Here is a 16,714-nt window from a genome sequence, read left to right on the forward strand (position 1 = left end):
GTTGAAGAATTTTAGTGTCTGTAAAATACTTTTGGGAAATTTCAAACACTCTTTTCCAGGATCTTAAAATCTTGCCCATGAGTAAATATTGTTAAGTTTAATAGTTTATAGTATACAGAAGATACTTTTTAAAATCCACTTTCAAAAATTAAGTTGATATTTTTAAATCTCTGGTTTTAAAAAACTTTTTTCTTGTCCATTACTCCTCAGTAATAGCACCTAAACAGATTTATGCTGTTCTTTTTCCATATAATGATCTACTTTGCAGGTTTTCTCAATGGTCTGTCCTTTATAGGCAACTTTAATTTAGTAACAGTTCAGTTTTCTATTTAATTTCTTCAGTAATTCACCTTAAACTTTGGGTTCACTTATTGGTACTCTATCTTTAAGCTCTTATTCTCAGTGTTTACTCAGGAAAAAATGAGATTCAGAATTCCATAATTTGGTCAACCATGTAAAAATAGTTGACAGAATTAAAATTTTAAAATACTTATATATCACAGGTAATCATCTTGTTATTGCCTTGTTATTATCTATAACTATCTTGTGGTTATAGAATCTTACATTTTTAAACATACTTAATCTTATATATATTTAATTTTATATGAAGCCAACACATTTGGAACATATTTTTAAAAACACGTATTTTGTGTCTATAAACAGAAATGCAAAAAGTAAATAATTACAGCGAACACTTTTAAAGTAGTTGCTATGTGCCAGCTACTGTTCTAGGTGCTTTTACTTATTTTAACTCATATAATCCTCACAATAGCCCCAAGGGATAGGTGTTATTTTTGTTTGCAATGTAAAGATACAGAAATAGTAACACAGTGAGGGTAAGCAATGTGCCTGAGACACACCACATATTTAGTAAATGGTAATGTCAGAATTGGAACTGTCACTCTGGCTTCAGAAGTCCATACACTGTGTTATGTTGCACTCTGCTTCTTCCAGTTGAAAGCATTTTAAATAACTTGAAGGACCTTGTTGTTGAAATCGCAGGGGCTTGATACGAGTTGGTTCATTTCAGAGAGTAGCACAAAAACTGATAAATCCTTGCATTATTTATTTTGATTGAAGGTAGTTGAGAATTCTGTGTTTGTATGTGTGTCACCTGTGACAAAGGCACTATAACTTTTGTTATCTAAGTCTATTGCCTTATTTCTTTTAGCTTTGCCATGCTGCTGAAATGGGATCCAAGTGGCCTCAGAGTCTCATCTACAGGGAACATTACCAATCTCTTCAAGACATAATTACAGGCTTACATATGCTTAATTTAATTAACAGGTTAAAGACTTCTGTGTAAAAACTCTGTGATTTCCAGGCAACATTCTGGAAGCAGCAAGAGAGAATTACAATTGATCTGGACTTGAGAGTTTCATGTATAGACTGCTATCTGGAGGTACAGAGAGAAAAGCAAGTCTACAGCTTCACTCTGTAGAGTGAAGAGAGCTTATTTTAGATAACCCAGGCAAAGTAAAGTCTGTACATTTTTCGTCTCAAATGCCAAGTGGGTTACTACAAGCCCATCACCCTCAACACTCCCCACCACATACTGCTCTATCTTTGACTTGTGATTTGTTCTCATCAGCAAACAAGATGGGAGAAAAATAAAAATATATTCAAGGTAAGATTTGCTCCCCTGACGCACCCTCATTTGGATATACATGTGTCCTGGTTCATGTACCAAGATGCCACCTCTTGCTCTGGGTCAAAAGCAGTTGATGTTTCTTCCTGCTTTTCTGAAAACATTGCTGATAATTGTACAACTCATAGTAATTTTTCTCTCTTACACCAACACATGTGATCTGGAAATGGCCATCAGGGGTCATAGGAATGCAGTCATGATTCTTTTGTATTCTTGTGCATTGGTTCCTGGTTTCTCGTTTCTGCTGTGTATCCTTACTGTGTTGCTAGTGTTGTATTGTTGGCATATTATTAAGATTTCTGAAAAGACTTATGAAATTTAAGGATATGAGAATGGAGCCTTAAATAATTCAGAATATTCTAGAAATAATCTTGTTTACATAGATACATCTGATTATGTGGGGATATTTTAATTCCACTTGAATTCAAATGAAAAAGTGCCATAGCTTTCTGGCATAACAATTTCACCTATCCTTTCTCTTGGCAGTGTTTACACAGACATTTTAAACATATCATTAAACAATTAGCATTATTCTCTTTGTCAGTAGAAAAAAATATATAAAACTCAAGAGCCTCAATAGTCAAATGCTAAGACAGTGATCTTTCATTCCCTTCAATAAGTTGAACTCTTTTTAATTCTAAGGCATGCACTGTCACCACACTAATTGCATTGTAGATAGCTCTTAGCTTTGCTCTGATTATTAACAAATATATTTGTAGGAAAAAAATGCTGTGAGATCTTTAAATTAATACAAAAGAGCAATATCTGATGTAGTTAAACTTTTATGTGTTTAGAGTTGCTTAAATTTGTCTGTTTGGCAAAGTGGGAGCATGATCTTATTAAGCCAGAATAGGTGATTCAGATATACACACATAAAGACTCACAGAAAACAGTCAATACTCCTAAACCCAAACATCCTTGAAAGTGTATATTTTGAGCCTGTGAATGAGAGAATGACAGTAATTTTTTATGCTTAGAAATTGAATTTAATATCCCACCAGTGTAAAAATATAAGATCATTTAACACTCACTTTACTTATTTTGTGCCAGATACTGCGTTCTGCATGAGAGATCCAAAAATGAAAAGACATTGCTCCTTTTTATAACTTACATTTTATCATATAGATAGACATGTAAAAAACTACTGTACAATATATGTTCAACAATAATGGTATAATGGAAGAATATCAAATCACCTTCTGGGATTATGGTTTAAATATATTATCATTAATACCCAAATATTGATGGCCTAATGCCAAGGGAACCGGGAGATTTCTGAAACTACTTTAAGCTGGAGATCCATGTGAAATCTTGTAAAGTTTAGAGGCTTGATATTTCTGTATTTTAGATACAAAGGAATAGGGGGGGAAAAGGAAGTGGACTTTCACAGCTAGGTTGCTTGAAGTCCAGTGATAATTATGTAAGTGAATCAGCAACTCCAGTTCATACAGGAAATTGATTGACGAAGGGACAAATAAGTGTTCTAGGCAGCGTCACTTACAAAGGCCTGGAGATGTAAAAATTATAGTAATTGGAGAATTGCAAATGGTTTGTTGCTACTAGAATTTGGAATGTAATTTTTAAGAGATTGGAAAATAAAAAATAATAATAATAAAAAGAATAGTCTGGGCTGGGTGCGGTGGCTCACACCTGTAATCTCAGCACTTTGGGACGGCCAGGCAAGTGGATCATCTGAGGTCAGGAGTTCACTGCTACCAGCCTGGCCAACATGGTGAAACCTCGTCTCTACTAAAAAGACAAAATATTAGCCAGGCATGGTGGCAGGTGCCTGTAATCCCAGCTACTTGGGAGGCTGAGGCAGGAGAATCACTTGAGCCTGGGAGGCAGATGTTGTGGTGAGCCCAGATAGCACCATTGCACTCCAGCCTGGGCAACAAGAGCAAAACTCTGTCTCAAAAAAAAAAAAAAAAAAGAAAAGAAAAGAAAAGAAAGAAAGAAAAGACTAGTCGGGTATACAAGACCTTAGCTCATAAAATACTTCATAGAATAAGTTGTGGAGTTTTCAAACATTTTATTTGGAGGAAGATTTAGGGGTTTTTAAGGAAAGGAATGGTATAGTCCAATTTAGAAGCTGTGTAGACCATCCCATCAGTAGTGTGGTGTATGATTTAGAGAGAAGTGAAAGCTCCTGGCTGTACCAAAGGGAGATAATGATAGAATGAAAGAGTGTTGAGAGGTGTGATATGAGGCCAAAAATTAAGGCTCAATATCATCTGCTGCCTTGATATCTGGTAAAATCTGAAGGACCTTGAATGGCATACCCACAAGTTTCTCTTACCTCTCTGCTCCAGTGGATAAGGTTTTCTAGCTAAAAATCCTCCTGATTAAATGGACTCATTGCAGTTTCTGCTCATCCCTGAGTAGCGGGTTTTGGTTCCCTGACAATCTGCAGAGGAATTCAGACAAGCCCATCACATCTTCCTGTGGGAGCTAGCAGTGACCCCTCTCTATTGGTACTCCAAAACCTGCCTCCCATAGCCCCTGATTGTTCACTGTGTTCCTAAGTGTAAGCCCCATGGGCCTGCATGGCATGGGATGTCCTCCTCTCTGGGCTGTGTGTACAGTTGATCTCATCTGTCTTGTGTTGAGTGTTGTGTGTTCAGCCATTTTTTTATAACCCCAGGGTAGGAATCCTTCTCTCACCAATGGGGTGAAAAGAGGACCTCATAACAAGTACACGTGGAGAGTAGAGCTCAGAGCTGTTCTGTCTAGTAGCTTTTAGCCACATGTGACTATTAAATGCTTGAAATGTGGCAAGTCCTAATTGTTATGTGCCATAAGAGTATAATACAAACTGGATTTTGAAGACTATGAACACAATAATATAAATATCTCAGTAAACATCTTTATAATAATTGCAGGCTGGTATATTTTACATATATTGTTGTTGAATAAAATATTAAAATAATTTTCATTTTTATAGTCTTCTAAAGTGGTTACTGGAAAACTAAAAATTATATACATGGCTTCCATTTGTGACTCATGTTATATTTGTACTCTGAGACTCTGGTTTAGTGAAATGGATTCAGGAAGAGATGCAGCATAACTTGGGTGTATAGAAGAGAGAGATTTCTAGAAAGGACTAAAATGTTGGTCTGGTTGGGTATAGTCATTAAAAAGACAAAAAGATAGAGGAGGAGCAGAAACTTTACTTGCGTGATGATTTTGGATGTGCTCATTTGAGATGTCAGGCGGATATTTAGTTGAAGATGAACAGTGTAAGGTGGATAATAGGTCTGGAATTCCTGAGGAAGGTTGGTGCTGAAGATACAGATTTGGGAGTTGTTAGTTCTGGCATCTAAAGTCATGGATAAAATTTCTAGAGCTAGAATGTAGAGCAAACTGAAAAGGTGAGTGGTATATATTAAAATACATAAAAGGGTTAAGTAAATTAGTACTGCTGAACACACTTGAGTGTTAATTAATTAACTAAAAGTTAATTAACCTTTAGTGGCTACCTACTATGTGCCAGGCTTTGGTGATATATGAGATTTTAGGCATTAGAAAAACAATAAAAGTTTTTGAATGGAAATTAATAACTTATATAAATATCTTATTTCAGGCATAAAATGTTGTGTATTTGCAGTTTTAAAAATGCAGAAAACAGGCTGGGCAGCTGTGGCTCATGCCTGTAACCCCAGCACTTTGGGAGGCCGAGGTGTGTGGATCACCTGAGGTCAGGAGTTTGAGACCAGCCTGGCTAACATGGTGAAACCCTGTCTCTACTAAAAGTACAAAAATTAGCCAGGGGTGGTGGCAGATGCCTGTAATCCTAGCTACTCGGGAGGCTGAGGCACGAGATTCGCTTGAACCAAGGAGGCAGAGGTTGTAGTCAGCCAAGATCGCACAACCGCACTCCAGCCTGGGTGACAGAGTGAGACTGTCTCCAAAAAAAAAAAAAAAAAAAATGCAGGAAACAACAGTGTTTGATATTAATAAATGTAATAGGAAATACATTTAAATATAATAAATAGTTTTTATTTGTGGCAAAATCTTTCTAGAAGAAGGTGACATTAGAGATAAAGACTTGTGGAGAATTCTGAAAAAGTTTCTTGTAATTTTATAGAACTAATTCTTTATTATATATGCTTTTATTATATATATGTCTCCATATGATACATATGCTGTCATTAAATTTTGTGACTTTGGTTTGAGGAAGTTGCAGCTCTAGATCTGATATTTTTGATAGAATATGTGTTAGGTTGCAAAGAAATTTAAGAGAGCAATATAAAGAGAAGCTACAAGGGAGATATTCAGCTGAGTAGACTGACAAAGGAATAGATAGGAGGAAAAGGAAAGAGACTTCAGTAGAATGGACTGAGACGGCACTACTTTGCTGTCAATGTTATCAGAAAAATAGCAAGGAAAAGCACAAAATTTATTTTTTGATAGTGATGAGGAAGACAGTTTCCCATTTTGACCACATATAATTATATGTTTAAGATTTATATGTTTTATTTTAAAAGGAGTAGAAAAAACATATTCTTTTTGATAAATGAAGAGAGAATGATTCAAATTTTACATATTGTTGTAATTAACATGTTCCCACACAACTGCATCAGCATTGTGCTAAGTTATTTAAATGTATTTTCAATTAATGCCTACGAAAACCCAATGAGTAGCTATTGTCTATTTTTTACTAACTGGCTTAGAAAAGTTCCACAAACTGTCCAAGGCCACACAGCTAGCAGCTAGTAAGAGGTAGAACTGAGATGAGAATTCAGTTCTCATAACCTTGTGGTTATACTTGTTAAGGGTTTAAAATTCAGGGAGTATGTATACAGTGAAGAAAGATAAAAGATAAAGAATCAACTATTGATTAAAGCCTTGGATTTCAGAGGAGAAACAACACGACTCTAGTGACCATACCAGCAGTAGTATTTATTCTGAGGAAGTGAGAGCCAATGATATGCTATGCATGTACTACATCAGTTTTTTTTTTTTTTTTTTTTTTTTTTAACAATTTCAGTAAATACAGAACTCTCTCCCTGCTTTTCCCAGCCACCTCACTGGCTGACACAGAAAATATAATTTGGGAGACAAAAAACTAGTTGAAGTTTCTCAGACACCACATATATGCATATACATTTGCATTATACACATATAATGAGTGTGTGTGTGTGTGTGTGTGTGTGTCCATAGCTAAGCTGTGTTCTTATTGTTGAAAGAAAATTCTGCTTGCAAGACTAATAGATTTTTTTTTCTTTTTGGAATAATGGGCCAGCATTATTTTTGAGGTACTTCCATCAAGGAAACAATTAAGTTTTCTAGCCACCAGAAACTGAGCTTTTAAGATATCTTTCCTCCTATAATTTTTTTGTGTTTTCTGTAATTAAAAATAAAGCAGTACTCATGGTAAATGTGTCACATTATATTAAAACAGTGAGACAGAATAACAAAAACTACACAGGGTAAATGGATAGGTTTGTTAAAATTGAAGGCTACAAAATCTCGTATTGGACTAAAAGCTATTTTTCTAGAAAAAAATGTGATAAAAAGAGTATAAATTTTTCTCATTAGCATTCTTTCTTGTTGTTTATTTAATTCTCTTTGGGCCATTGTTAAATACAAACAAAATTTGGTTTGGGGCAAGTTTTGTAATATAATTTTTAGAGACTGTTACTTGATAAGCATACACATTTTGATAAAGACAATAATCAAATATTGTTTTTGCCTTTATAAATGTGAGGTCATCAATGATTATATCTGTGAATTAGGCAACTGGATTATAAAAAAAAAGAAAGGAGAGAAACTAGCTTGTTTTAGAATTTTTAAAGAAAGTACGTCATTCAAAGTGGTGAAGAGAGAGTATAGGATTCTAAGGTATTGTTATTTCACAGCGATGAGGTATCTATCCCTTTTCAGAAATATTTATTGAGAAACATCTTTTGCTTTATGGCTCACCATGCTGTTATTATTGTGGCTTTTGTCAAGACACTGTCTCTGTATTTATACTGACTAGTGAATAGATACCAGTGAAAGTTAGTTTGACACCTTATTTGGGAGATTAATATACTACTCTACTTAATTGCTTTGCCTACGGTTTGTGATGCTTCATATTCATTGGTAGAAATTAAAAGAAAGTTTAAGCAAACAGCCTGAATTTAGCCTAAGAACTAAAATTTTCCATTTCTGTAAATTCATTGTAATCACTTTTTTATTTATAGATAGCTTAAATAAATTTCATGACTACTAAAACATATATTATTTAAGACCATGAGATCAAATTTATTTAACATTTTAAAGAATTAAATGTATTAAAATCTTGAGTCAATAATTCTAAAATAGCCAGTGGGTAAAAATTGGAAAAAGCAAGATATTCTTAAATATTAATTTTTTCCTGATTTATTATAATCTCAGAGCCCAGAGTTCCTCTTAGTAGTTTATTGTAAGATGAAGATAAATTATACAATTAAAATTTATTTTGTTGTCTTCATTATCAACCTTAATGAGAAATATGTTCACATTGACTGAAGTAACCAGATCGAAAAGAGTAGTTGAGTTTGGGGAAAATTTTGCTCCCAGATATCTGTAGACAGCTAACTGATACTGTATAAATTATTTAGAAAACAATGAAAATGGCATAAAATGAGTTACACTTTTAAATGCCAGGTGATGGGTTGGAAAACCTTGAGTTACATAGATTGTACTTGAGATGTAAAAAAGTTTCCCTCTGTTCTATAAATATTACTTTTATCCCACTTGAAAAAAAGTTAATCACTATTTTTAAAAAGAAAGATTTATAATATAAATTGGAGGAAACTAATGAATAAATCAAAGGTTCGAGCTGTACATGCAGTTACTGTGATTTTAGTGTGTGTAATAAAATGCTGTGAAGCACACACTCACTTACGCAACAATAAGATGGATAATTGAGCCTCACAGTTAACAGAGAAGGACAACAAAAGTATATGTGATTTATACTCATGTCCATGAAAAGCCTTACATTTTTTGAATAAGGTCAAGATCCTTTTGCTGAGAAACAACAGGAAAACAAACAATCTTAATGAAGTATAAATGTAAAGTTGGATGCTGAATACCCCAATTAGGACACATAAATTTGATGTGTTTGCTTAAAAATCAACAACAAACTAATATACAGAAAAATACAGATCTGCGATTTGCTATTATATTATTGCAAGCATAATTTCTCAAATTACAAGAAAAAGTAGTATTATCTACAGCCAATAGGAAAATTACTCTGGAGGAAGAATAGGTTGTTGGGTAATGTTACCAAAGTCAGTTTGATTTACTGTTCTGTTGAAATTTTACCTTCATGTATTACTGAAAAGTTTAACAAAATATTAATATACCATCATTGACAAATGAGATAAAAATCCAACTAGCCTTACAATAACCTCTAAATAAGAAAAGAACCTATAACTCTAAGACAGAAAGAATATCACTTCTCCAGAAATTAACATTTGGGTGGCGTGGCTGAGAAACTGGGTTTAGGTTAGAGAATTAGTGATGTTTGAAGAGGTAAGATTTGGATTATACTTATTTTTTTAATAGGCATTAAAAACATAATCTTCTACAATAGTAGACATACTGGCATATATGAAAAATCCATGCTTTAAAAAGATTAACATATAGTATGTAGAAGGCACACTGCCTCACTATATATGCAAACACACCTTGGTGTTTTCATTCCATATTTTATCAATAAAGCTTTATTTCTATCTCAGATAGTGAAAAATATATAAATACTATATCATTGTCAAGGTGGAAATATCTATATTATTAGTATAGTAAGATTCGGGACCGACTTAAAGATGGCCTTAGACTTAACAGTGGTATTATGCAGCTTCATACTCTTTTTCTTCCCCAAAAACTTTAACAGATTTTGCTGGAATCATAATGACAAATTCACTGGGAAAGGCATGTGCTGCCAGATAAAATAATATCAGTGAATATGGAAGCTTTCACGTAATCCCCTCTTACAGGAGGAAAACAAACAAAAAACATGGGAAGCTATAACTTCACAACTTCTTTAGCAAGTCAAGAAATTAATAAAGAGGAGTCACTGCAGAAAGAAAATATGTGGGCTGATATAATAAAGAGTAATTACTCACAAATAAGAGTATGGGGTTACATAATTCCCTCTCATAATAAAAGCAAAATTGTTTTTAAATTCTCAAGGGGAAAATGTTAGCCCTTAATTCAAATATTGAGTTATGACTAACCTCATTTACTTGGTTTTTCCTTAAAATTTTAACTGGTCACTTGTATATAATCCAGATTATCAGTCGTACATAGAGTATCTGAAACCTTACGCTTAACATAGGAACTGGGCTGTGCTATGATCTGTACACTAGAAACTGGATATTGCCACAAACCCCCACATAATCTCCCAAAAGCTTACACAGGGATTGATGCTAGTAATTGTCAATGCGTGCATGTATAACAGTTTTCATTTTATGAAAAAGGCTGAAGGAAATTTATTCACACAGTTCTTTGTTGACAATCACAAGTGCTTGAGAATAAAGGTGGATTTTTTTTTTTTAAACACTAGAAGTATCTTGAGAGGCTTGGTTCTTGTCTCCAGTGCTATCTCACTTTCTGCAGTTCCTGTCTCAGCCATGATGGCAGAGGCTGTCCCAATCTGTGTAGCAGTTTGGATAGTTCCACATTATGATCTCGGTAGTAATTAGAGAGGAACGTTCTAGACTGGAAAGAAAAAAAGAGGAACTTGAAAGAAGCTCTTTGTTTCATCAAACAGGATATTGTAATCTATATTTCTTAAGGAATATATCTACTACAGTATACGTGTCTACAACATATTATATTTCTTGTATTTTTCCTCAAATATCAGTTATTTTTACCTTTTGAAAATATTTGGCAAAGGTGTAGCTAAAAATAGAAATAGGACCAAGTATATCCTATATGGCGTATCTGTCATTACGGCACATATTTATTGTGGTATATATGAAGTCTACACAGAAAGAAAAAACGATGACAGGAGTGTAATACTAGAGATAAATGAGATAAGGACCACATGAGGTATGAAATTTATGGAGGTAAGCTAGATAAATGTACATACATTTTTTTTGAAAATTGGCCCATAAGATAAAAATTGAATGTGAGCATAATCATAAAAACTAAAATTCACTATTACAAACAATAACTTGCAATATTATGCAAAATTTTTATACATTTACTCAGAGCTGAAATATATTTTTTTAGTCACTAAGAGCTTTTGGTTTCCAAAATATTATAAGGTCTCTGAAGCCTGATCCTTTTTGCAATTCTTATATTTCTAATCATGTTGCAGAGATGGGCCGTTATTAGAGAAATGCTAAAAAAAATGAATGGTTTTAGTTTTATATTTATCTTTCATCTACACAGATTTCTGGAAAACAGGACATTTCTAATTGGACTTTCTTTCTGGATATCACCTATATTATAACCCAATTGGCAGAGTTCCATCTCTTTGACAAAATTGGAGATGAACACTTTTCCTGTTGCTGGCATAGGTAACAATGCCTCCTTCATTGTTTTCCATTTGGTCCAAGATCCACCATCTCTCTTAAGCCCTCCTCAATATTTTAACACAAATGGTCTTTTACCACATAAACCTCCCTTAGCAACTTTTGTGTATACTGTGGAAATGGATTTAAGACAACTACATTTCATCTTGGAACGTTCACCAGGTATTTCATTATGTTTCTTCCCTTAAACCAGATTGTAAACACTTCACATTTCGGATAAGATGTTTATAGTAGTAGTGGGAACATTACATTTATTTCTTGGTGGATTAAAGTGATTTCTGAAACCCTTTTGAAGTTATTGAGTTCAAAAATGTAGCTTAAGGACCTTCTAGTACATCTATTTCCATAGTAACCCATGAATCACCTGCATCCCCCTTTGCCCACCTTGCCGTAAGAGAAATATGTATGATACCTGGCTGAGCCAATTGCTGGCTGGTTTTCCAAGCCTGTTCTACCAGATAAGGCATTTCTTCTCATATCCTCACTTCTATTGAAATATTTTCCCGCCGTTTTCTGGTTTCGTTTGTCATGTTTTATGTTTTTATGTCCCTAATACAAATCAGTGGATATAACTAATTTATCCTGTAATAAATCTGAGTTCGCAACTGTTTTATCTTTGTATTCTTTCCATTGCTTAGCCCAGTTCCACCTGTAATGTAGGCCTTGAATATCTGTATTGAATATATAATAATGATACTTGAATATTTTATCCAAAATCACTTGTTTAGTAAACTATTTAAGTGCTTTAAGCATTTGGAAATGAGTCATTTTTTAGTAAATATTTATTTTTGAATTGCATTCAAACAGCAAATAATTTCTAGGAATGTATATTAATTCTTAATATCTATCTACCGATCTCTATCTATCTATCTATCTATCATTTCTATGTGTCAATTATCTCTATCATCCTCTAAGTATATAAAATTATTAATTGCAAAGGAAGAGCAGAAAAAGGAAGCAAATTTCTTGTTACTAGTTTTGAAATAGCTGTTTGCAAATATTTTTGCTAGAGTAATTCAAAGATTAAAAAATTATTACCTCTGGATCCATAGGTGGATATTTTCGGCCTTTGCTTTTTCCAAGGCATTTTGTCTTTCCTCCTTCCAGTAATTGACACCAAAAACCCTTTTGGGGATCAAACCTACAGTACATAAAACATATAATGATTACAAATTGTATGCAGAATTTTCAGTGAGACAGCCTCACCAATTGAATAAAGGAAATGTATTTTTGTATGCCCACTGATTTAATTTAATTCATTTTTACAGATATTTATTTAGCTGATTTGAGAGAGGCTAACTGAGATGAAAGAAGCTATATGTTATTATATATTTTAAGTAGCTATACTATAATGAAAAAAGAAATAGATCTTTAGTTTACTTTTACATGAAAATTTTTAACTTAAGTTCCTTAGCTTACTTATGCATCCATAAAAGATCAAAGACCAATAACTAAAATTACAGCCAATATATAAAGGAACTTTAGGATACTTTATTTACTTATGGATGTGATTTCAAAGATATGTTAACAGACTTATTTGAAATCATTCACTGGTATATATTAAAGGGGTTGAATGTAATGTAGGTATACTTCTGTGAATATAAACATGAATTAAAGCTTTCAGTTCAGAAATTATTGCATTTTTTACAGTTCAAAATGCTTACACTTTTCAAAAAACAAATTAGAAGTGTAAAAATAAAGTGGAGGATCAGACAACCTCTTATTTCTCTTGTTGAAGGCAGATAATCTGTTAGATAATTCAGGTACCTATATTCTTACAGAAAACTCTAATGTCGTTTTGCTCACGTAGCTGCACTGAGTTATGAAAGAAAGGATGTGTGGCCTAGTGTGTTTTTAAAAGTCAAATATGTAAGAATTTTTGTTTAGGACTAACAGGAGAGGAAAAACGGAAGAATGAACCAAATAAGAAGGGAAATTTTAAGTTCATTACTATGGGGCTTGCTGCATGCATAAAACATCGAAAAGGTTTGCATTTTTGTTGCTCAGCAGATGTTTTAGAAGGATGAAGCATAATTGACTGGGATGTAAAGTTAATTAGTTGCAGAATATTTTGTTGCCCTGGGCCCATTCCTATAATACTGGTGCACCTGCAATTTGCTTCTGTACATATGTGAATTCATTTAGGGGGAGAGGGAAGTTTTCTTCACAGTTCTCTGCCCAACCTATTATTAGAGACCTGAACCTTGCAGTCCAAGTTGTCCTAGTACATGTTGTAAATTAAAATTAAATACACCACTAGTTAAATGGATAAAAGAAAGACAGAGTCATTTCCAACCTGGAATTTTCAATCTGCTCTTTGCCTGTCACAGTCCTTTCTCCTGTTTTCATTAATTTCCCAAGAGGAAAAACAATTCAGCATGCTGTATAAAATGAGATGAAGTCGGCATAACAGTGCCCCTAAACATTGTTTTCTGCCTCAGGATGAGAATATTTAACTGCATTAAGGTAAAATACAGCCCTGGCAGCAAAGTCAACATATTTATACACATGCTGAGAGCATCTCCTTTGCTCTCAGGTAATGCCGAGGTCTCAGGATGGGCTGTGGTCTCTCCTTGTTATCCACAGCAGCTGTTGTAAGGCACAGCTTAATACAATCAGAGAAAGTAGAGCCCTCCAGAATACCGAAAGTCATTTTTTTTAGATAGGGTTGTCATAACCTTGAATCTACATGATTTTGCTGTCCTGGTTTCATTTAATGCATTGGCAACTTCATACGCCTTAAGTCTAACAAAGGACATTTATCCTCTCTAAGTTATATCAATTCATTGCTTTATGGTTTTACTTTAGTAGGCATGAAATTGTGAAATTAAGATGCAAAGCCTGCCTCAATATAACTGTTAGGCAACTTTTAGTACATGAGTTGGTTGTGGTTTGAGTTTTTTTTATTCTACTGAACATCACTATAGTTATTAATTTTTGTGATGTGTGAGACATATTAAAAACGACATATTTTGTACTTGTTCGTAATCTCTCCTTCAAAAGTGTAATTTTACAGGTTTATTGAACCATAAGCAACTATTTTTCATAAACAGGATAGAAACATTACCTCAACTACTGCTGAGAGGCAGGAAAAGAAAGCCAACATCAGTAACTATTAATACAAACATAGGAAGCTTCGTTTACTTAATTAACAGGAATAGGCCTTGTGTTGTTGTTATTTCCATGTGTAGGTAAAAACTTCATTAAGATTGTTTTAGTGGATAAAACACAACCCAATCTTATTACTGCTTTTCCTGTTCCTCTGTTAGCCTCTCTAATTGTCTAATTGCTGATTCTAATCTGCTGCGAACTGGGAAATTATATAATTGCGCTTGTTAGAATTTTGTCAAAATTTCACAGGTTTTGTATCAGACCTTGTGGGAGAGGCTTTTATGAATAAAGTACAATCCCTTTTAAGGTATATTTTGGCTACTTGTTTTTGTTTGTCATTCTGCTTCTTTTACATTTCTCCCCATTTTTAATTATAAAAATATAGGGTTTTATTTTCCCAAGATGACAGCAATCATATCTCCCATCCCACATTCATTCCCACTGGTGATGCTGTCCCACCCCACCAAGAGGTGCAGTCTTGTTTTTCTCCCCTTGGATTTGGACTGGCTTTAGTGACTATTGTAACAAGTAGAATGTAGCCTAAGTTATACTGTGTGACTGGCAGGTCCAGGTCAGAGAAGGACTTGGCTGTCTTGGACCACATGCTCCCTTGACTTATTGCTCCCTCTTGGAACACAGCCACCACAGGGTGAGGAAGCCAAGTCATCCAGGAGGCCTCATGGAGAGTCTTCAACCCACTGATCTCAGCCTTTGAGCCACGCCAGTCCAGGATTCAGAGACGTGAGTAAAGGAGACTCCAGATGATTTCAGGTCCCAGTCATCTGAGTCAAAGCCAGATATTCAAGTCTTCCAGGCTGTGGCTCTAAACATCATGAGCGAAGACAAGCCATCCTTCTGTATCCTGTCTAATTCCTGACCCACAGATTCCATGAGCATAATAAAATAATGGTCATTATAAGCCACTAGGCTTTGGGATGGTTTGTCATGCAACAATAAATAGCTGGAACAGTATACATGATTATATTTGGTTATAAATAATTTAATAAATACAGAATAAAACATGAATATACTCATTTCCCAATTCTGTCCTACATATTGCATTTCATTTCTAACCTGTAAATTTCTTGAAAGAGGAGACAATATCTTTTTCACCTTTGTAAACTAAATTTCTAGGACACTTTCTGCACAGGTAGGCATATAAAAAATTTACTTAATCAAACTGATAACAGGGAAAACTCACAAAAAGAAGAATTTGCAATAATATAACATATACTTTATAAAATAAAGTATTTCTCATATTTAAAAGAGAAACACTACATGATTGATGAGGATATTCCTTTGATTGCTTGTAGGTAGCATAGGATGTATAAATTCTAGCTAGTATTAATGATGTTATATACACACCTACCAGTGATAATTTATGATGGCAAATAATGGAAATGAAATCAAGCATGACAATAGACTCACGTTAGTGCTTCAGAGTAATTATAATGAGGTGTAACTCCCAGAAACCTCTGGACTTCATCCATCACAGTAGCTGGGTCAGATCTCAGCTGCTGTCCATCAATAATTAGCAACTGTAAAGTCAGAAATAGTCACTTTATGAAGAAAAAAATTAAATTGAATAGACTGTGATGCCTTCCTTTACCTGGTGTGACATTCATAAATTGGATCAGTGTGAATAGGAAGCAAATATGCCCTACTTAGAATACATTTGAATGTTTATTATTCTTGCATCCTTCCACATAAACAATAAAGTTTGCCATAGGCATCATTTCTTGTGAATTATCAAGTTATAGCCCTTAACTTGCTTTTTGTAAATCAGAAGTAAACATAGACACTTTCTTGATTTAGTGCTTCAGTAGAAACATAATTTTCCATTTGTTGTGTGATCAGATAATTATCCAGCCTACCAAATTCCTATTAGCTAACCCTGGAGCTTAGGGCTCAGAAATAGTGGTCATCCAAATGAAAATCACCCATCTAATCTTAAACAAACAAGACAGAGGGAGGAGGGAAATGTTTGTCCGTGCCTTACTGATCATTGGATCACTGCCCCAGAATATCATAATTGTCAAAGGAATACTGGAAAAGGCCGGGCGCAGTGGCTCACACCTGTAATCCCAGCACTTTGTGAGGCTGAGGTGGGTGGATCACCTGAGGTCAGGAGTTCGAGACCAGCCTGACCCACAAGGTGAAACCCTGTCTCTACTAAAAATACAAAAATTAGCCAGTCATGGTGGCAGGCTCCTGTAGTCCCAGCTACATGGTAGGCTGAGACAGGAGAATTGCTTGAACCCAGGAGGCCAAGGTTGCAGTGAGCCAAGATCGTGCCACTGCACTCCAGCCTGGGTGATGGAGCGAGACTCCATCTCAAAAAAAAAAAAAAAAAAAAAGGAATACTGGAAAAAGGTCAATGGTAAGGCCCAGCTACTAGGGCTTCAATTTGCCCTGAGCTGGAAGACAGAATATTAAAGTTATG

The 16,714-nt window shown here is 34.4% G+C and overlaps 1 protein-coding gene across 1 annotated transcript in view; it reads right to left on the minus strand.

Annotated features, from left to right (window-relative positions):
* Positions 1–6,529: 6,529 nt before the first annotated feature.
* LOC100986527 (N-deacetylase and N-sulfotransferase 4) overlaps positions 6,530–16,714 on the minus strand; it is a 291,143-nt gene continuing 280,958 nt past the window's right edge. Inside the window, exons 12-14 of the mRNA XM_003830045.7 lie at positions 15,700–15,809; positions 12,199–12,301; positions 6,530–10,339 (exon numbers count right to left, since the gene is read on the minus strand). Coding sequence (XP_003830093.1) covers positions 10,220–10,339; positions 12,199–12,301; positions 15,700–15,809 — 333 coding nt within the window. The 3' untranslated portion in view covers positions 6,530–10,219. The remainder of the gene's footprint in view (positions 10,340–12,198; positions 12,302–15,699; positions 15,810–16,714) is intronic.

Source organism: Pan paniscus, chromosome 3 (assembly GCF_029289425.2).
Source record: "Pan paniscus chromosome 3, NHGRI_mPanPan1-v2.0_pri, whole genome shotgun sequence".
Lineage (NCBI taxonomy): Eukaryota > Metazoa > Chordata > Mammalia > Primates > Hominidae > Pan > Pan paniscus.